General features: G+C 38.9%; 1 protein-coding gene across 1 annotated transcript in view; it reads left to right on the top strand.

The window, feature by feature from the left end:
• Positions 1-13,910, top strand: part of LOC146591407 (ADP-ribosylation factor-like protein 5A) — an 18,747-nt gene extending 4,837 nt beyond the window's left edge. The window contains exons 2-7 of the mRNA XM_085312961.1: positions 338-403; positions 1,653-1,713; positions 4,740-4,887; positions 6,049-6,132; positions 10,891-11,042; positions 11,822-13,910. Of these exons, the coding sequence (XP_085169087.1) occupies positions 338-403; positions 1,653-1,713; positions 4,740-4,887; positions 6,049-6,132; positions 10,891-11,042; positions 11,822-11,870 (560 nt within the window). The 3' untranslated portion in view covers positions 11,871-13,910. The remainder of the gene's footprint in view (positions 1-337; positions 404-1,652; positions 1,714-4,739; positions 4,888-6,048; positions 6,133-10,890; positions 11,043-11,821) is intronic.
• Positions 13,911-22,053: the final 8,143 nt, after the last annotated feature.

Here is a 22,053-nt window from a genome sequence, read left to right as displayed (position 1 = left end):
GCCTCCCCCTCCCTCAACGGCTGCGGGCGCGCGGCCGCCTCGCGCCCTCCCTCAACGGCTGCGGGCGCGCGGCCGCCGCTCGCTGAGGGGGGGAAGCGGGAATTCCAACTCGGCGGCGATGTTAGTGGCCCTCGAGGCTCCGCCTGGGCTCTCCGCGGCGCCTTCCGTCCTGTCAGAGCTGGGCAGCTGCCGCGCGAGCTGAGGCGCGCTGCGTGCCCGGCTCCCCCCCCCCCACCCCACGCCTACAAGTGGCCGCTGATGCTTAGCGCGAACGCAACCAAAATATATTTTATCTTGTAGCGTCTGGCCCCACCTCAGGCTTCCTGTTCCAACTGATTTCCTAGCGTCTGCTGGGCTGGCAGCGCCACACCTGAAACAAAGCTGCCTAGTTATGTGGGGTCAGGTAAGCAGATATTYTTACAATATTGTGCAGTTATGCAAAGTTATTGAAAACTTGGGTTTAATATCTGACGGTATATCAGACAACTCTGCAAAACCACACAATATTGTTAAAATCTAGGTGAAGAAACCCCGCTTGCCTGACCCCTGTCCCCCTCCCTCTTTCCTCTGTAATAAATTGATGCAAGTGTACTTTGTGAACGCAGGAGTTGATCTCTGGTGGTCTGCAGCTCGGGCAGATGTATAATGGCTTTTTGTTGCCCTTGTGGGCTACTTGGGGGGGGGGGAGAAAACCCCTTCTCACGCAGCATTTGCTTGCATGAATAGCTCTATTGAAGTCAGTGCTCTTTGTGCAAGCAAAAGTTGTGTAATGTAGCCTAGAGCAGGCAGCACTTGCTTGTCCTGGAAACCGTAAATTAGAATGTGCCTGACAACACCAGCTGTAGGATTCAGTTTCAATTTTGTGATGTATAGGAAAGGTGTTAAATAGAAACAATAATTGATTCTTGGCATTGAGCTCCAGAATGCGTTCTCATATGTGTCAGGGTAGTTTTGTATGGTACTTGTTGGTTTATATAAAACTAAATTGGTTGAAAGAGTACTGTAAGATGTTCATCAGCAAATGCATTCTCTGGTTTCAAACCTGATGAAAGGAAAAGGGGATACTGTGGGAGACAGGTGGATCACCCTAATGACAGCGCAAATCAGCTGCTTTTTTAATTCTTTCTTTTCTTTTTCTCTTTTTTTTTAAACTACTGGGAAGGAGATTAAGATGTTGCTGGCCATAATAGAAATATGGTCTTGGAAATGGACATTTAACATATGTAAGAGCATGTGTTTTAAAGAATATCTTTACTATAGGGAGAAATAGGGAATGAAATGTATTACATTTTTTAGTTGTATTTCAAAAATGTTCACAAGTTCCAGAAATGATTCCATTATGAGATTGCTCTAGCAATTTAGAGAAGGAARAAAACTAAACTTAATCTGTTAGAAATTATTCATGTAGATGTGCAGACAGGGATGATGACAATTACTTATCTACTCAGGTTTGCACACCTTTGTGTACAAGCTCACTTTTAGGTATGGCCCATGGAATATGACACCTGAAATATGACAAATGTTTGCTTAGGAAATCAGTCTAAAAAGGTAACGTTAACCTTGTTTCGTAACACCTGTGTTATTTTCATAGCAAAGTTAACTAGGGGTGACTAGTGTTACTAGGTGGCTTACTGGTAATATTTTTATTTCAGAGCACAAAGTAATCATTGTTGGCCTGGATAATGCAGGAAAAACAACCATTCTTTATCAATTGTAAGTATAAACTGAAGATGACGTTTAATGTATTTCAAGGTGTATTTTGTACATATTGATCTGACTTGTTTTAGCTGCTTTCCCTGCTTTTTTTTACTTTGAGAACATTATGCTGAAGTTGACTGAACAGTATAGGTGCTTATGAATCACTGTGTATGTGTGTGCAGAGTTTGGAAAGGTGGTATTTTGCCTGATATATGMATAAGATTTTGTTGAGAGTATTTATTTATCAAATTACATTGCACTTAGGCAGTAGTTGCAATCACAGTTGTCACAATGTAGGTTGTTTGCCAGCTGTATAATATATGATTGTGTTTAGGATTAGCCACAGGTCAATGATGTTAAACTGATCCAATATGTAAATATTAACAAATTGTTCCAGGAGGAAAACCAGTGAAGTCTGACTTCCCCCTACCCATGATTTGTGTCCTATGTACAAGACCTACTTGATATCATTAGTGATACAGGATGAAGGAGGGAGACTTAAGCATCAGCTGAGCACAGGATGGTCCTGAACAGCCTGTGCTGCCTGGTTAGGACTGTATATTCCACTACCAAGGGAACGGACTCCAAATCATTGGTAGCTCTCACCCTTCTTGGGTGGCTTCTGGCTTTAATAGTGGTATTGACTCATATTTTATCATATGTGGACCTTGCCACTCGTTTATGTGAAACTTGTATGAACTTCATATCTCTGAGTCCTCAACTAAGTTTTGATAAAGCAGCAGAAATTTGTCTACAGAGTCAGAAACTTCTAGTTGGGAAAGGCAGCTCAAGGTCTGTTTAAATAAGAAACAGGTTTGCATTTTCTCATGTTACGTAGTCTGTTATTATAAAGTATTTCTGATTCAATATCAGAAATAATTCATGTTAAGTGATATGGCCATTCTTGTCCAATCCCAAAGTTAAATTATAGATTCTTTTAGTCAAATTATGATCTGCTTTTGCCTTTCTGAAATGTGAAATTCATGCAGTATTTTCCAGCCACTTATGTTCTAGTACACTGTACAAAGAAAGTGGAAGAAGTGAAGGTGGCTGTCATTATTCAGATTGGGTGGAAGAGATTTTAAAAAAACATAAATAGAAAAATGTACACATTTTAAAACTATTAAGTATTGCTGCTGAGGGCTGTCCTCAGTGTACTTTAATGCTGCCTATGTCTTTCCACTTCCTCTACAAAAGTCTCAGGATCCTTCTTCTTACCCTCTTCAAATTTTGCAATCTCAGTGTTTTCTTTTTGCTTTTGTACAGCTCATCTCTGTATGTTGCCTTTTCCTTGTACGCTTTTTAGCCCCTACAGGACTTCTCCATTACGTTTTCCTGTATTCTACTTCCCCAGCTATGTTTGCTCCTTTGAAAGTGCTCTGCACCAGTACTATTCCTCAGTGCTTCCTGTAGGCTCTTCCTTAAACTCTACCCTGATCTTGTATATCCCATTTTTTTCTTCTTTTCTACTGTCTCTTCATGGAAGATATATGCTCTGAGCATGAATATGTTTAACTGTTTCTATATGAGATGGGCAGAGATTACTAGTAGGAATACGTTGGTTGGTGTCCTGACCATTACTTTCATGATGTAGACAGTCACAGCAGACACTGGAGTGGTGATTTTTCTAACAGATATTGGCAGCTCCACAGATGCTTCATTTCCTCCAGTTCTCATATTTAGATCGCATCCCTCCCTGGTAGCCCTACAATTTTGCTCTCTGATGACTAGAAATGCCATTACACTTCATGTTTATCTTGTTTCAGTGGAGGGGAAAAAAGCCCTATCATATTGCAAGCTGAGAGATGCCAACAGTTTGACTGTGAAAGACTGCGAGTTCAGCCAAGGAAAGGGAATTTGTGGTTTGCCTTTTCTAAACTTAAAAGAACTCTACTGAAAACTGATTTTTTAAAATCTAAAATCAGCCAAGGGCATCTTGCTATATCACTGTTATTCTCAATTCCRTTTTTGGTTCTTTCTCTTTCTAATCCTTCTTTTCCTTATCTTTGCTTCCTTAAAATGCATGTGGTGAGACGATAGCTTGTATATGCTGTTAAGACACTGGGTAACTAGGATTGCTTTTCAGAGTACTAGACTGTCCTTGTAGCTCTTCATGTCTTCTGTTCTTTGTATCCTGAAGTAATTTTCTGGCACTATTTCAAGTCTGAAATTGCTGCCACTGTAACCAAATGCTCAGTTAAAACTTCAGAAACTTTTCATGTAAAATGATGACTGTATCAAGATTGTTGAAGGAAAAAGTAATCAAAAATTTTTAAATGATTGACTTTTTTCCTGAAGCTATGTTTATTTTTCTTGTATGACCAATAGAGTAGAGTTTGAGTAACTTTAACTTCAGGAGTATCCAGAACGCACACTTGGTTGTTACTGTTGACGTGAAACTGGTTGTCTTGATGACAAAGTTGAGCCAAGCATCTCTAAAACAGTGTATTGTCCGCATTTATCTCTGAAAAGCAGAGTAGTTGGACTGTATAGAAGGAAAGAGAGAAGAAAGATTGGAAATAATGTAACTGAAGTGTTTCTGAGTTGTGAAGAAAATATGCTAATACAGAAGTATGTAGTATGTTTGGAGGAATTAGATGATGAGTTGTTTTTCTGCAACGCTGGAAATCCTGTGGCTTAACTGTATTCTGGAAGAAAGATAACTACTTTCTCCCATACTGTCAAAAATCAGCTTGGAAAAAGAAAAGTAATAGCTTAAATAGCTTCTCAAGTACATACTCTCTCAGCTTTATAATTTAATTATAATATAGTTTTGTAAACAAACACCCATGTTTATAATTATTTAAAATATAGTTTTGTTTGCTGAGTCCTTTCTTTTTGTTTTCTCCCCTCCACACACACACAACTTGTTTCTATTTGCTGCTTAAGGTGAGTTTGCTAGAATTCTCCAGATGAGCTTTCTACCTCAGAATAGATGTCAACCTGAGTTTTTAGAGAAAAGGGTTAATTCTGAGTTCTAACATAATTGATAATGCAGATAATTTGCAGTTTCTCATTGAGCTGATGTCTTGTTTTTGCAGTTCTATGAATGAAGTGGTACATACGTCACCTACAATAGGGAGTAATGTAGAAGAGATAGTGGTTAATAACACACGTTTTCTAATGTGGGATATTGGAGGGCAGGAGTCTCTTCGATCTTCGTGGAACACCTACTATACAAACACTGAGGTAAGAATGAATTCCTTCTTGTAAGATTTATTTTAATTTTTGCTGATGAAGGAAGTATAACCTATCTGAAATTTGTGGCAGACACACTTCCAGAAAATTGTTAACTATAAATGTTACTGTAACTTCCTCTCATATTTGGGATACTTGTCTTTTGATTTCCAAGTCTCCTTCCTGGATGTCATGCAACATGATTGTATATTTCTTATGTAAGGTGCATAATAGGGATTGCAGTTAAAAACACCTTGTTTTTATGGATTCTGTGTTGCGGGATCTGCTGTCTTAGGGCAGTTGCTCAGTCTGTCTTGGTGCTGCAGGTCCCCATGTTTACAGGTTCCCCGTTGTGGAAAGTGAGTGCTGTATCTGTGTAGCAAATGCTCTGAAAACCTATGTAACCCATCACAGGACAGACTAAAAGCCTCAGAAATTCTTATTCAAAATTCTGAGAGCTCTGCTTTGCAAGATTCTGATTAATTTATGTAAACACTGCCAGGAGTTTTGAGAAATGTTGTTAGCAAGGAAAGTGTAGCACAAATAGAGAACTTGGTTAAAATAATAATAAGTCAAAACTTCTTCGTTTATATCAACTGTGTCTTTTTTTTWAAAAAATAATTTTTATTATAAACCTTGTTTTCTTGTGCTTCACTATGAGATGCTATGATTATTCTTGTGTGTATGCACTTGAAGTATGGAGCTTATGTTTTTTAACTCCATTGTGAGAGCTTATATATGTGTTTAGTATTTGAAGTGAARGGAGAAAGCTGATATACTTTCTATATGCCTTTCTAAGGATGCAACAAATTGAGGGATCTGTGTGTTATCTCAACTATAGTAAGCAAAGAGCAAAACCGTATCTAGGATAGCTTAAGAATACTTTCCTTCAATATAGGTTTTGCAATTGAAAATGGAAAATAGAAATTCAGAAAAGGTGATATGTCAGAAATACTTGCATACAAACAACAATGTAAGTTTTAAACCACACCAGTGCTGAGCCACAGTCCCAGTCTGTGGCTGGGAGTCTTACCTGGAATAAACTGATACCTGATAATGCCATTGACTATCTGGATATTCTCATGGGGATAATGTTTTGTTTTATGTAAGGGTGTGTGATCAGAAATATGTAGTTCTCTGAAATGCTGACTAATAACTTCTAACTTTTTAAAGTTTGTGATAGTTGTTGTGGACAGCACAGACAGAGAGAGAATTTCTGTAACTAAAGAAGAACTGTATAAAATGTTGGCACATGAGGTGAGTAGATGCAGTGTTTTCCATTTTTTTTATATTGTGGATAAGATTTGGTTGTAAATACGTACCAAGGGAAACAGATTCACACATTATTTGTAGAAGTTCAGACTTAAGCCTGTCAGCTGGGGGTAGAGACAGAATGGAGGGAAGCCTCTCTAGTGAAGTCCAAGGCAARTGTTAATGATTGTATTCCCAGCTGCAGGTAATATCAGAGCTATCCTGCTCCTGCTAGTGGCTCTGTCTTTTGTAAAGCTCCCAATAAAGTTGTAAATTAATATGGAGTTACTGAAGTGAGCTCCTACAAAAGTAACTTTTCACCTTCTGAGTGCTTCAGAGAAGTAGGAGTTAGGACCTAGAAATGAATTCTGTGGCTTTGATCCTTAAGTACATGTTACAGCCTGAATGAGATTGTTTAACATTATTTTCCTCCAAAAAATTAAGTACCATTTTTGATAGCTTCATGGTTGCTGAACTTTTCCGTAGTGAAACAGATATGGGCTTATAAAAGTATCTTATAGCAACCARCTATAAAACTCAGGAAATAAACTGCGGCCTTTTTGACATTTGGAACGTTAATGCTCTTGCAATGGGAAAAATGTTTTGGGTGTGCATCAGTGTGTGCTTGTCCCATGAATATAGATTTACCTATATACCTTCTACTGCCCACTGTTCTTGCTATTTTTTTCCCTCTGTCAGGGAACAAGTGTGAATTTTCTAAGGAATAGGTTAAGTAAGAGCGAGAAAAAAGTGAATAGAGACATTGGGAAAGCCAGATGAGTCTGAGAGGAGACAAAATGAGGAAGGGTAAGATAGGGCAGGGCAACTGGAGATATAAGGATCAAAAATACAGAAGTAGGATACTGAAGGGGAGCATCCCAGTAGCACCTTCTCTTCCCCTGCAAGTAGCACCTTCCCCTGCAAGCATCCAAGGGACTGGAGGACGCTGCTCAGTGATACGTTGGGACAAGGGAGCAGAGGCGCRCTGAAGGGATTCAGCCATGTGCATGCAGTGGGAAATCATGCAGCAGAGGCTTACTCCCTCTCTTCTTGACCTCAAAGCTCTTAGGAAGCCCTCCTGTTGTTAAAGACAGGTTCCTGGGCCGCATCTTTGCTCTTGACGATATGACTGAAAGCTTAGGTTGTCCTGTTTCACAGAGCAAAGGTTCTGATGCTATGAGTGAATTGTTCAAGCCCTAGTGCAGGCATAGTGTGTCAGAGGGTATAGTAGGTKTGCTAGAAAACAGTAATGTGAAGTTTTCTGATTGGATTTTTTCCTGAGTTTAAACAACCTAAGGCCTGTTTTACTGAAGTCATAGAGCAACTGGCAACAGTTGATATTCTGGTTTTGAAAAGATAACATCAAATATATTTAAAAACCCACTTTGTTCTTTCTGTGTTTGCATAGCTGTTTACTGGCAGCAGCAGGAGTGAAACTGAGCAGATTTTCCTGGAAAGTTAAAGAAACCTGTGCAGGAATAGCCAAGTAATAAATGGGGTAATTGACAAAAAGAAAAATGCATTAAAGAAACTCTTAAAACTACATGAGAAAGTTAGAGTAGCAATAGTCTTAAGTCTACTTGGAATTATAAAATAGAGTATAACCTACACACTTGTACGACTCTCTTTAAATTTGAGCCATGTGTCAGGTCTAAAATTGAGCTAACTATGTTTCTGATTCATAAATACTGCACTAGAGTTCTTCAGTGTGTAAGTTAAGGAACAGCTATTGCATGACATTGGAAAAAACAAAATGTTTCAGTGGAGTTTGCTGTGATGTTAGTAATCTACTCTTGAAGTGCAGCACGACCAGAACCTTGGTTTTTACAAGAGACGTGGTTGTATAAGATTTTCTACTGCTGGGACTTTTAAGACAAACAAGTTTAATGCAAACTGGATCCATTTTTACAAGATGACACCAAGGGCATTAAGCTTCCAAACTTAGAAGTGTCAGAATACACAGGTGTGCATAAAATAAATGGTGTTATATCCCAAAATATTACATCTATATTTGAACTATAGCCACTCTTCAGTAGATGGCTTTGGGAAGGGCAAAAGCTGTGTATCTGTTTTCTTTGATGTTTACCTTCTTATTAAAACTTAGACGTAATTTGGCAATCTGCAACTTTTTGCTTTGTGTTTCCATGTGGTGCTCATGTAAGTGGATAAATTTCAATAAAGTAAACGCAATTTAAGATGAGCTGCTCTCAGGAAAKCTGGAAAAGTAGAGAAGGGGGATAGGCAAGCCTGTCTTACTTGTGGTGTATTTCTGTGATTAACTGGCATGGACTTGTGTTAGCTGGGCTACTAAAAGGTCTTACTGCATAGCCTTGTTTTTGTTTTTCTTTGTTTAATGCCCTTCCTTGTGTTAGTTCTACTGCTATGTGACCGTGCTTGAGTCACTGGTGTGGTTGACTGTTTAGCCACCTGAGCAGCAGAGCTGGTGTAAATGCAGTTATGAAAGTGTAGATGAGGAAAAGCCCTAGATCAGTAAGGTCTGTCTTTCTGGTTGTGATGGAGTATTAAACATGGCACTAGGGACTGTTACCTTAGGGTCTGTTGCTGTCATACTTCCAATTCCTGAGCTGTATTACTTAGTCTTTGAAATTGTTAAACAAAATTTGCACATTCTTTTTCATAATGTAAAAATGAAAATGCAGATGGTATTAATGAACACACTTTGAAATGAGGGATGTTTGGAACTCCAGGCAGTGTAATTGTCCTTGCTTTGTGTTGGGAGATTATTTCTGTGCTCAGAAAGCATCCATCTAACAGTAAATGTGCCTATTCTCTTCAGTCAGGATGTTTTGAGTATGTTCTGCTAACTTAACAGATGCCATGACATTTGAAAAGAACTATAATACATACAAAATGAAGTGAAAGTCAAATATGTATTTAGAACAGCTTTTCCATGAAGTCTTTTATTTCTGCTAACCAGTTGAATTAAATTTTTGTTAAGGCCAGATTGAGTTGCCCGGGTCATTTCCAACTATTTTCTCACCAGTGGACCATTTGGGAATTAATTTTACTGTTCCTAAAAATTAGTGCTCCTCTATAGGTATTTAAGTGAAGGAGAAGACTTCTTTTTCTTTAAGAGGGACTGGTTTTCAGTAATATGCATCTGTACTAGTTTGGTTCAAAGCAGCTTGAGATAAACTAAAATTGCTTCTAGAATTGCTGCTGTCTAAATTCTGTTAGTACTGATGTTCCAAGTATTTCATCGTCCTTAAAGAGACATTTCTCCTTAAAGAGACACTTCGGTATTTGTAATGGGGTTGTTTGTGGAGACCCCCACGTTTTGATTCTAAAGTACTGTAAGTGATTATTTTCTAAAAATTCAGTGCATCCTGTACATAAGATGTTGTTGTGATTTACTTTACACTCTGCCAGTGCAAGTCTTGCTGGTTCTTAACTGATGGGACTCTCCCTTGCAGAAGTCTGCTGCGTAGGCTGAGTATGCATCTGGTTCTGGCGTGCCGTGGTGCCAGACTTGATGCTAGCCTGCATGCTGCCTGCACCGAGTGCAGTAAGGCTTTGCAGGGTTTAACTGTGTTCAAAATGTTCTGCGGGGATGAACCCCACTGGCCCAGCAGTCAACTACTTTGGYGCTACAGTCAGTCTTCGGAAGAAGTGTCTTGTCTTGCAACGTGGTATCGTTGATGAAAGTGAGACATAGCAAAACGCCATAGTTTGTTTGGTTTGGATACAAAGGCAGGAACGACCTGCCAGGTGAGGGTGTTAAATGGAAGGCCTCGACTGTTAAACAGAGGTATGGAGTTGGTGTAATTGTGCGGTACTGTGCTCATCATAGGGTGCCTTTGTTCATCGTGGAGGTAACAAAATAATGTAGGTAGTGGATGTTTTGGTCTGCTGGATCAAAAGATTTTGTGAGGTTAAACACTTACCGGCTGTGTGTTCAGGGTTTGTGTGTATGGTGGGGTTGGTAGTGGTGGTGGTTGTTCTTTTTGTTTTGTTTTGCTTTTTTGTGCTAGGGTTCAAGATCTGCTAGTTTGCTCTCAGATCCTTTACCTCTGAGGGCTGATTCATAGCCATCTGGCTGCAATGGATCTTTGTCCTTGGGACTATCTGCAGTCCTTGTTCAGTGCTGCACCTCTTGTCTTTTGAAGTGTGAAAAAGGCAGCAAACTCGATTGGAGAGAATAGGTTGGCCAGGGCTAGGGAAGCTGCTTCTTGGCTCCTGCTGCTGCATACAAGCCATTAATCTTTTGCATGACCGTCACCTTGCATTGGGACTGGATGGATGGCTTCTGATTCCTCCAGTTCTAGGAGCTAAATGGTGGTCTCTTTGGTGAGTTAGTATCTATAAGCCCTCCTGCTTGTCACTTTAATTCATTTACCTCACTACTGTAACAGGGGCTAACCTGGGCTCAGTGTTGCTCTCTTGTCCTCCCTCACCAGACAGGTCATTTAATTAACTACTGAGAATATCTGTTAAAATCTCTTAAGAAGTCACAGCTGCATGTGGGAAACATTCCAGATTAACTGTCCAAGGCAGTAGGTCGAGCAGATGCTGTTGGAGGTGAGCAGTTTTATTCAGAAAATTAATAGCTTTGGGGCTTGAAGCTTCCAGATTCCCAAAACAGAATTTGAACTTGGTATTAAAGTTAATAGCACGTCTAAGCAGATACTGCAGTATTCACAGACACTCCCAAGTCGGGATTTTAGCCTAGTTACATTTCTAGTAGAAAATATGATTAATTGTTCTTTTGAATTTTCATTTTTTTTCCTTCTCCTCTTTCACCAGGACTTGAAGAAAGCAGGTTTGCTGATCTTTGCTAACAAGCAAGATGTTAAAGAGTGTATGACAGTAGCGGAAATCTCTCAGTTCCTGAAACTAACTTCAATTAAAGATCACCAGTGGCACATTCAGGCATGCTGTGCTCTAACTGGAGAGGGGTAAGAAWTATTCCTGCTGGAGGAGGGGAATCTTGAATGTTGGTATTTTTATTGTGGTATTTGTGGTTTAACACACATGCCTAGCCTTTCTTTAATGATATAACACTTCAGATTTTTGTTTTTAAAATGTATTGACTTAGGATCATATGTAACTTTGATTCAGCAACAAAATTAAAAGGTGCCAAAAGAACTTTAGGATGCAGTTGTTACTTCTTTTAAGAATCTCTCTTTAGTGTACCCTCTCGCTTGCTTCATAATGTCTATGGCTGCAGCAGTTGCAATGAAAACCAGATTTCTTGGTATAGAAAGCATGTGCTACTCAAGTGAGCAGGGAATTCGGATTTCTGGTTTCTTTTCTGATACTGCTGAAATAAGCTGAAGTGGAGATCACGGTGGTTTGAAGACCAACTTTCACATTCAATCTACAGTCTGACCTCACAGGCCCAAATAAATATTTTAAGTTATACCGCTAACAGGGGTAAGAGGATTGGTGGGGAAATTTCCTGGTCTGTTAGATCACCTGATCAGAATTGGAGGTACCTTCAGTGTACATTGTACTGGCATCTGAAGGCTTTCACCATACATCACGTAATGAGATCTAGAGTGTTAGGAATTAACTGGTTTGGGAAATGATTCCTTCAGTCAGAATTAGAGATCTTAGGAAAATTTTAATTGTTGTTCATATAAGTTGATGTCATAGAATTATCTTTAAAATTATCCTGAGGAGTGTATCTATTCCTTAAAATTTGTAATTATACTTATTTCTTTTTTTTTGACAGACTGTGCCAAGGACTCGAATGGATGATGTCAAGACTTAAAATCAGATGATTTTTAATGACCTATTTGCACAGACATTGCTTAAAAAAAAAAAAAGCTGTACCCATGATTACCTTGACAGTGGCAGAATTAATGGGTTAGATGTATTTATAATGAACTGATTTCAACTTCATTTTCTACGTAGATACAAACACATATATAAATTAAGACCATTCGGCAAAAAGAAAGATGCAATTGATGGTTTGGTTTCCTGTTTGTTTTCCTCTGGGGATGCATATAAAAGCTGTGATCAACCTTCTTTTCAACATACAGCCACTCAGAACAGTCTGATGCTGAGCATGGTGAAGATGAAGGGAGAGGAAGGAGCTTTTGAGTTTTATTATTCCATTGTAGTCCTCTCTAGTTGAAGATGTTGGCTTTATTATTCCAGTAAATTAGCAAGCAAATCAATGACATAGATATCAACTTTCCAGTATTTTTAAAGTTACTGATGTTACAAATGCAAAAATATTTTCCTGTATGTGTACTGTACATATTTGTGTATATTTATACCTCAATTTTAGGTTAATTGCAATCTGTTTAAACCAGTGTGTAAAACTGAATCAATATGTTGACAATAGTACTAATATTTGACATTTCCAACGTCACGACTTTTCCCTTTTGTTATCTGTAAAGTTGTAATGTCTATTAGACAGTTGACTCACCACAACTTTATAAAGCAAACTCTCAAGACAATTGCTTGTTTCTCCCATGATTTTTTTTTTTTTTTAGGGAAGATGCCACAAAGGATTGGGACACACAGATCAAATTTTGAACTATAGCATTGGCAGACAGTGAAAATTTGCCAGAGTTTAAAACAAAACAAACATTTTAGTTTTCATAGGACTAGATGATTTCCAGAAGTGTGTGTTGTCCTGTCCTATGCTACCACTTTTTCTTTTTTACAGTATATGTTCGTTTATGATTGAAGCCTAATAGAAGTACCTTTAGCTTTCGTAAAGGGCAAAATGTCTTTTTTTTTCCTTAACTAAAGAGGAGACATAAGCATGTTTAAAAGTCCCATTGGAATCTTACAAAACTAGTCTTACTCTGCATTAAGTGTTTTTCAGAGGAAGAGGCACGCTTGTCTCTGATACTCCAAAATGTGTGTGTATATATATATATCTCTGTGCAGTGGATTGAACTGGGATGAGGGAAGGGGAGCACGATAGATTACACTACTTGGAAAGCTGTGGTTCCACAGAAGGTCCTGGCAGTACTTCTTGAAAATAACTCCCTTGCGTGATCCCCAGGTGAGTTATTTAAAAAAAAAAAAAAAAGTCAAAACACTATGTGATTATCTTTTCTCACTGTATTATTTAATGGGACAGATGGCCATACAGAAGCTGTTCAGAACTATCATTTTAAAGGCTTTTCACTAGGATGAAAGGTGGATGGTTTGCAATGTTGCCAGTATTGTGGAAGTGTGCATAGCCTTAATTGTAGGCTTTTATGTTTGAGATGTATTTGAGGAGTATTGTAAAATGAAATAAAACTTTGTTTAAAATGTCCTTCCCTTTCTTAGCTCATGAATTTCGTAAGGATGGAAAAGACATTTTAAAGAAAAAGCTTAGTTTGAACTTTTTAGTGTGCTTACAGACAGCTGATCTTTGGTTATGTGGTAATGTAATCCATGCACCTGCCTTCCCATTTGCCTGCTTTGCTGGGGATCATGTTGTGAATTTGTGGAGGGGGGAAAAGGGAGACAATTTCAAAAGTCTGTATTTATTAAAGGCAGGTAAAGAACTCAACTTTTAATACATTTTTGGTATCTCTTTATTATGCTAACTGGTTAGGGAATCTGCTCTTGTTAAAACGTTTTAATGTGTACATGCATATGTTTATAGTGCATGCACATAGATATTGGTGTTTAACCTATGTATTGCAAAATGTATAAATAATTGAAGAAGTAATTAATGCAAAGACTTTTTCACTTTATCTGATAGTATCTTTAAGAAACAAGCTCTGTGCACACCTGCATATAAAAACTGAATTGTACATTTTATAGTCTTAAATCAGACTTGCTTATAAACATAAGTGTTTGGGTTTTGAGTCTTATGTCTTCCATTCCTTTAAAATATTTCACTGTAGTATTTTTAAAATCCATATTTGGCCTGAACGTGTGTAGGTTTTGTGTGTGTGTGTGTGTTAAGAAAATGAGCTGTTAATGGAACAAAAATTATGGAGCAGTATTCTGAGACCTACTTTTTGCTGGAATTTGCCGCTCACTCCCTTACTTAAATTTTTAGGAGTGGGTATGTTCATATAATGAAAATGTACTTTTTTTTTCTYCCCCAGGGATGGCTTATGTTGCAATAAGATATCTCCTGTGTAATCTCATCTCTCCTTTTCCCTCTCAGTATTCTGGTTATTTCCAGTTTCTGTGGCCTCTACAGTTTTGCACAGTCCACTTAATTTTTACGTCACAAGTAGCAAGAGACCCTGCTAGGGAGATGAGAATAGCAGCGCACGTGGGAGATGGCCTGTCACGGCCACGTGCTCTGTGCCCCACCGTGCTTGCAGTCCCAGAAGTGGGTAGATCTGTGTGCTGGACAGTAAGCAACAGAGCCGTGACCAACGTGAGAGCGGACGCGTGTCGTATCACGCCTAATGACGAGGCTGCTCTTCTACTTCGTTATCACTTAGGATTTTAGAGRGAAGATTTGTTGTTCCGTAGCTAGAATTCGGTTGTGGCCAGTTCTGCCTGAAGCATCGTGTGCCCGTAGCCTTCCTGATTGGGCTGTAGTAATCGCAGGAAGATTTGTCACAGGGTTTTTTTTTGTTTGTTTGTTTTGTTTTTTGTTTTTTTTTTTTTTTAAGTGCTATATTAGCAATTTCCAAACAGAGGTGGCAGTCCGGATTCTCACTGTGCGTGATTTTTGACTTTGCTTGAAGTTAAGTGCAGAGATTCTCCCAAGGCAGAACATAATATTTGCATCCTTATGTTACCCTGTAGTTTTTGTGAAAAACTCTACCTGTATTTTCATGAAAACAAGAGTATTTACTCCCAGTACTAATGAGATGATCGCTAACAGAATAAATAAATACATACACTTGTGATCTATTGTAGCTGAGATGGTCTTTTCCTATGCACCTGACCTTTTGGGTAGGGGTTTTTTCTTAGTAACTTGGGAGAGTTTAGGGAAGAGTAGAGAAACTTTTGAACACACAAGCTCTTTTTTTGTTGTTCTTGTTTACAGCTTGTTCTTTTCCCCTTAAGACATGTCACCCTTTTTTGCTCAACTCTGTGTATAGTAAAGGAAATTTAACTTTATATCAGTGCTATTTTCAACTCATTCACTTACTGTTTAAATGTCATTGTCCTAACAATGATGCATGAGTTCACTTAGTTGTGTTGCTGTTGTGTTTTCACCCTCTRTGTGTCCACTGCTGTCTTGACTTTCAGCTAAAACATACAATTACTTACTGCCTTTCTCCTTAGTAGAATTCATTCTTAGGCTGGTGTACAGAAAAAGGGATGGCTTTTAAAAAGTTATTTAAGTTTATGCTGCAGAACACCATTTTACTGGCAAAAAATATAGCAGTAAATCATGTATTTCAATAACTTGATATTTTAAGATGTTTCTGTTGGGTAAGCAAGTAAATTTGGTAAATCAGCTGTAGTATGTGCTGCCTCTGTGATCTGAGAATTACCCAGGTTTTAAAATTGTGAGGAGGGGTGGGATACAGAACTGTGAGAATGTGAACAGGGATCTAGGAAGCATCATCATCATTTTGGTTTCCTTCAGGGAGGCTCAATAGCTGTTTGCCTATGCATTATGTAGTACGTTCCTGGGTGTACGTGTGCATGTGTGAGTGCTAAATGTATCTGATAGGCACCTACTACAGTCTATGCAGCCCAAGTGCCTAAAAATAACGTGGTGATCAGTTTTTTCCCTTTGTATAGTACAATTTCCATTTTCTTTAAAAATATATTTGTATAAATGCTTCTAGTTATGTTTAAATGAGTGTTCTTTGCCCTTACTATGTATCAGATTTAACATGATTTATGATAAATTTATTTTTTAAAATTCATGAAGCTTTTTACTGTCTACATTCCAAGCACTTTACCATTTATCAAACGTTATATTAGATAACTTCCTTTGTGAAAGAAAATATTAAATTTATCCTTGCAACAGATGGGTTAACTAGAATTCTTTTCAAGAAACTATATTTAAATATAACTTAATCCAAGAATATTTGGCCTTGTAAGCATCCTCAYGTAAGTAGTTCCTTTTCTAATTGGCTAATAAAATACTAGCTTTGCTACTCGGACAAATTATATCTCAAATTTTTTTTCAGCCAGTTCAAATGAATGTAATATTAAGCCTTTAAACGGTGCATCATTGAGCATTACAGGATAAGAGTGATGTGATGTTACAAAGAATGGCACTACGGAAGAAAAAATGTCTTTGCATATAGTTGTGATCTGTGTTATAAATACAAATGTGACTTGAATATAATTGTTGCAGTGAATATATTAAACATATACAAATAAGAAATTGTAAGTGGTTGCCATTGTAACTTTTTTACAATGTTCTTTAGACTCCTAAGCAGAAATAGCATTCTCGCCTTATTAGACTTTACCAGTTAATTTTTATAAATGCTACTGTACAGAAACTTTTTTGAAAACTTTCTTCACATCAGATACTAGCCTTTATCCATAACGGGAACATATACATATACCACCCTGAGCCCTTTAGGCCAGTTTTCTTGTGAGTAGGTGCACAAGTTGGGTGGGGTTTTTTAAGCTTTTCCTAATTGYAAATTTAGAGGACTTAGCTGATACTGAATTAACTTAAATGCTGCTTTACCTCGAAGGTTATAAATCATTCTTTGTAAAATATCAGCACAGTGTTACCTTGATCTAAATGCTTCTTGTATCAAACACTGTGAAATGGAGAGTAGAAGAGGCTAAGGAAAGGCTTATTCTCCTGCAAAGGGATTCAARGAATAAAAAACAGAGAACTGAAACAGGAGCCCCTTTATGGCTGATAAGTTCAAGATTGGTGGTATATGATAGAGGAATAGTAACTGAGCCTGTTTATCTGTTTGGATAATGCTTATATTTTGAATATTTTCAGCATTTCCTCAACTGTTCTTACAACATTCTTTTCAAAACTATTAATCCTTTGATCCCTAGCCCCTACATAACATGTGCTTACCGCTTTCAAAGCGTACAACTTTGGTTCTCCGAGCAGAGAAGTGAGCAGGTGCCGAGGGGAACTCTGTCCTTAGATTTTACTGAATACGGATTATAATTCTAATCTCCAACAATAAACCAGTGATTCTCTGAGTATAAACTAAAGTTCTCAAGATGAGCATACTAATGATTTAGTTGCATTATCGTATATTATGGGGTTTTTTTTGTTTGTTTTAACTCAAATGCAAAGTCATGTCCTTATGTATATGTATTAAACATATGACCAGGGTCATATTTATTTTGATCACTTGTATTTTGTATTTCTCTTTCTAGAAAAAGTTTGTCTTTTTGAAAGAAATGGATAAAATATATGGCTAACACTGATACTGCAATAAAATTTGATTCCAAAACTTCCAAAACTATTGCTTCAAATTAATAGGAAGACTTGTGAACGCTGCCTTGCCACAGCTTGAACACTTCTGTGTCTTAAGTTTGTTTATTAATGTAGTTAAAACTTTATAAAGCTATTTATAATAATAAAGTTCAATTATGATTCTGTTAAGTAACTTTCTCTCTGAAACCTTGAATTGTTTCCTCCTCACCTCTTTCTGTCTTTCCTGGCTTTTTAAATCTTCTAGTAAAAGTCCTCTGTAAAGAGAGATGAACTTAAAAGTTCCTGTAGTCTAGTTCTAAGTCAACTTGGTGTTTGTTTCACCTCTTCAAACAAGAATTAAGAGTTGTCAGGGAGAAGGGGGAGCTGTGTGCGATCATACGTACGCATTTATATGAAACTTAAGAATTGCTAGTTCCTGAAAAACAAACATACCTGTTTTAAGATGAAAGCACTTGTTCAAATTGTACTGTTTGCATTAAACCTTCTGTTTGGTGGCAAAACTCAGAGCAATCGTAAGATTCCTGGTGCAGTGTATGGGGTTGTCCAGGCCATCGTCTGCCTGGGGCTGTCTGAGAGTTGAGGTCCCGCGACGGGACGTGCTCGGCGCCCGGAGTGAGCGGGTAYGAGCTGGCGCGCACCCGTGCAGTGGCCGTTGTGGAGATCATTTGCTACGTGGAGCACGTTCGATCGAGCAYGTGTTCGCTGGTTTTCGGAAACAGAAAGGGCAATAAATTTTCCCTAGGAAATGCTAAGTTTTAGCAGCACACCRCTCCTGTATCCCACACTAGGATTTGCAGCCTGGAGAGGTGAGGGATCACAGGTGACTTCCCATAAAGGAAAGGAGATAAAAGCAAAGCTGCTTCAAAAAATACTACCGTGTGAGCGCGCTGGAGGTAGGCTGCCGGGCAGCGCTGCGGCCTGACGGCGGTCTCGTCTGCACGCCCACGTCCGGGGCTTTGCTCTAGCTGCACRATGTTTGTACGCGAATCCTGTTGCAGGATGAGCTTTCCGTTAATGCAAGGAATACGTAGGCAATGTTGCCGTTAACCGAGTTCTGAGGAATACCGTAAGTGCATCCAAGCGTCTTGATTATGGCGGTGTGATAGATGGCAAAACGTTTTCTGCGCTGTGCAACCTTCTCCCACCTGCTTTTAGCATCGTCCCTTCCATGAAACGCTGCTTTCGGCGCTTTAGGCAGGCTGTGGCTCCGGCCGCAGCTCCCTCGGCTTTGTCTTGACTTTTTGCCCCAGCTTCTTGGGAAAACTGCACTTGTGTTTCTTTTGAATCCAATTACACATGGGGTGACTTTATTTAAAGCGATATATATAATCTGACAGATACTTTTCCTGTTTATTACTAGTTTTCTCCGCAATGTTCGTTCCTTAGGCCACGTGCCTGGTGGCTGCCTCGTGTGGTGCTGTCTCATCTTAGTCTGTGGAGCCCCTCTGTATTTGTGGACATTAAAAAAATCATGTACAAAATAAATACTTCTGAAAGTTTTTATTCCCATAGCTTTTTAGAGCTCAATACCTTTATTCTTTCTGTCTGTGCACAAGAAATCTTTTGCTGCTACTAAACTCCAACCACTTCTGCAACCCAAAACCAAATATTTTGTGTGGATTCGACTTGATGAAGTGAGCCTTGGGTTAGTCATTAATGTCTGTTATATGAAACTGTAAATAGACTTTTWAAATGAAAATACTGTGTTGCTTTTTGCCCCCCCTTTTTTCCCTTGACCATATGAAAATTAAAGAATGCTGTGTTCTCTTTAACTGTCCTGTTTTTTAATTAAAACACATATAGTACTTTTTACATCCTATTGCAACTTTTTAAAAATTACAAGTCATGTCATTATTGTTCTGTTATGCAGTCTCTGACTTATTCTCTCTCCATATGTAACACAGAGTTCTCCAATGTGATGCTGAGGTAGATGCAAACAGCAGTTTATGTCGTGAGAGTTAATAGCTGCTACTCCACCACCCCCCGATACACACGCGTGTGCGTAGGCAAACCACTGGGGTCATGCAACGGATACAGAGCTTGGAATAACAAAAATCATCTACGTTCTTTGTACATAAGCAAAGATATGTTATAAGTACTGGTACTGTTGAAGACTTGCTTCTGAGGTCCTTGTACTGTTGAATCCTAAACCCTGTCCCGTTATTACCTGTATGTATATCTTTAAAACATGAGTTAATGGCTGCATACTTGAGCTGTGTAAACAACTAATAAACATAATTATTTGTATTAAGTTGGCAGAATAATTTACCTCTTCATTTTAAACTAACCGTACCGTTAGTAAACAGTTGCTGGTAAACTGACCCTAGCTGCTGGCAAGTGCTTGCCCAACCAATCCTCCCTTCAATAACCTGTGCACCRATGAACTGTTGCAACCAAACATCATTTTTATAAGTTGTATATAGTATTCCTTTAAACAACTGAAGAAAAAAACAACCCCCCCCTTTTTTTGCTGTCAGTCTGACTGAAAGAGGCCTAAATCCTGATGGAACATTTTTCATCGTATGTTTACGTTATACTTACCTATCCCAGAGCCTTTAAGAGGCTCCTTGGATAATGCAGAAATGCACATTGAGTCAGCTCTTACCTCAGTTAAGTGGTGTACTTACTTCTTACATGAGATATTTTTCTCCATAGCTGTAGTCAAGATTTTTAGCAGCCTAAAAGTAAATTTTCTTGGTTTTAGAAAATAAGGCCTACTGCTTCTCCAGCTGCTTACGTTCTTTCAGAGATGACATTTGAAGATGACTTCTATACTGACTAAGAAGAAAGAGTTGGCTCAACCTCTTACATGTAAATAGTTCACTTTCTTTCTCTGCAGTTCTTCTTCCATCGGAAATGTGCACGTGCTGCGGGCTGAGCTGGCAGCAGTAGGTCCAGACCCACAGGATGAGACGTGGCCTTGCAGCTCACCACTGCTGGGGCAGGGGGAAGCGAGGAGGAGAAACTTGGGCAGCGGCTGGATGTGGGTCATAGCGGGAGGCCACGGGAGCGAGATGGGGAGGTCATTTCAATGGATTTCAGGCTTCAGCTGATTGGAGGTTTAAAATGGAAACTTCTTTTTTTTTCCTCTCCCACTGCTGCTCTGAAAGCAAGAGGTCCCTCTTGATTTTAGTCAACATGCTATTTATGGGACTGATTAAAAAGCTGAGTGTTTTTCTTCTCCATGGGGAAAGACAGTTCAACTTTGTTGGATGAATGACTTAAAGCATGCTTTACCGCTCTTTCAGCAGCAATTTCTGCTATCTTGAAAACGTAATACAGAGTAAGCAATGTAGTAGAGAGTTAATAGAGGCAAAACTAATTGTTTTTCCATTTTTTTCAGTGATGAGCTGAAGGCAGCTAAGGTGACTCTGGTTCTCTTTCCGCAGTAGCACCATCTGGTGATTCCTATCTGTTCCCATTCGCACGACGCAGTTGGACCCATCTGCACCCCACAAACAAATGAAAGCCTGACTGGATCTGCTCCAGAACAAYCATAATTATCTCAATTTTTCTGTCAGTCAATCCTTAAACTGAAACCTGAGTTATTGCATGTCTTTGCATGCTGAAAGCAGCCAGGAAGCACGTTTGTATCCTGTTCAGCACTCCAGCATCTAAATCCTTGTGAAGGCTTTCTGCTGTTGCAGGTACGCTGACTTGGACAGCTTCCTTCTGGGGAGGCCAGATGGGGGCAGAATATTCCTTTTTATTAACAAATATTTCAAAAGTAAGATAAGAACCTTTTTTCTAAAGGAACTGAGCTATACCCTAAGTGATCAACATTTTAAGCCTGTACTGCCACCAGAAGTTGATGYCTTCCCTCCTCTTCCCTCTGCTGCTCTGTCTCTACAGCACCATAAACACTTGYGTGATGGTGCATCAGCTTGGACTGCACATCTGATCTGTGACGAGACTATGTCTATTTGTTGCTTTTTCAATAATTTTTCATTTGCTCAGCTTCTCAATATGGTTCATGCTGTGTTGGCTCGAGCAGCTTTTCTGGTACTGAAGTGAAGGGAGAGGTCAGAGGATAGCAAGGAGTAGAATTAGGTAGGGATAAGTAGAAAGAAGGCACAGGGAGATGTTGAGAAGGTCACTTTTTTTTTTTTTTTTTTTCCTGGCAGTAGTGCTGGCAGCACTAGTGGATCCCAGCTTTCACACGCAGCATAATTTCAAATAGTTTTGCTGATGCTTATGCACAGACCAGGTAGCCCCRCTCTGGCATAGCGTTATGCTCCGAGTCTTGTTTAAGATGAACAGAGAAAAAACTTCGTGTGTTGAGCCAGGAATTTGTCAGCATAATGTTTTAACAATCTAATCAAAGTGCAATAGTTGTTAGTCCAGTTACACTGATACTACTACTACTAATTTTCAGTCCTATCCAATCAATACAAGRAGTCCTAATTAATACAGTTAAAACTTTTATGCAACAGTTAAATTTTTTATACATAAATTTTGCAATACCTATGCCTCTTCCCTGGTGTAATGCTCCCCTGGGGCTGGCGGACGATAGTGCCTGCCGTCCTCRGGACTGGGGGTGCGAGGGTGAGCTGCCAGCATTCTGGACCCCTTGCCAGGAGGTGTATAATGTTCCTGGGCAGAGGCTGCTTTCCCCAGTCTGGAAGAGGGGACATTAACAGTCGAAACCTAGCTGGGGA

Source organism: Rhea americana, unplaced genomic scaffold (genome assembly GCF_003343005.1).
Source record: "Rhea americana isolate MKP2758 unplaced genomic scaffold, rheAme1 scaffold_372, whole genome shotgun sequence".
In the NCBI taxonomy this organism is placed as follows: Eukaryota; Metazoa; Chordata; class Aves; order Rheiformes; family Rheidae; genus Rhea; species Rhea americana.
This window is presented reverse-complemented; position numbering and strand designations above follow the sequence as displayed.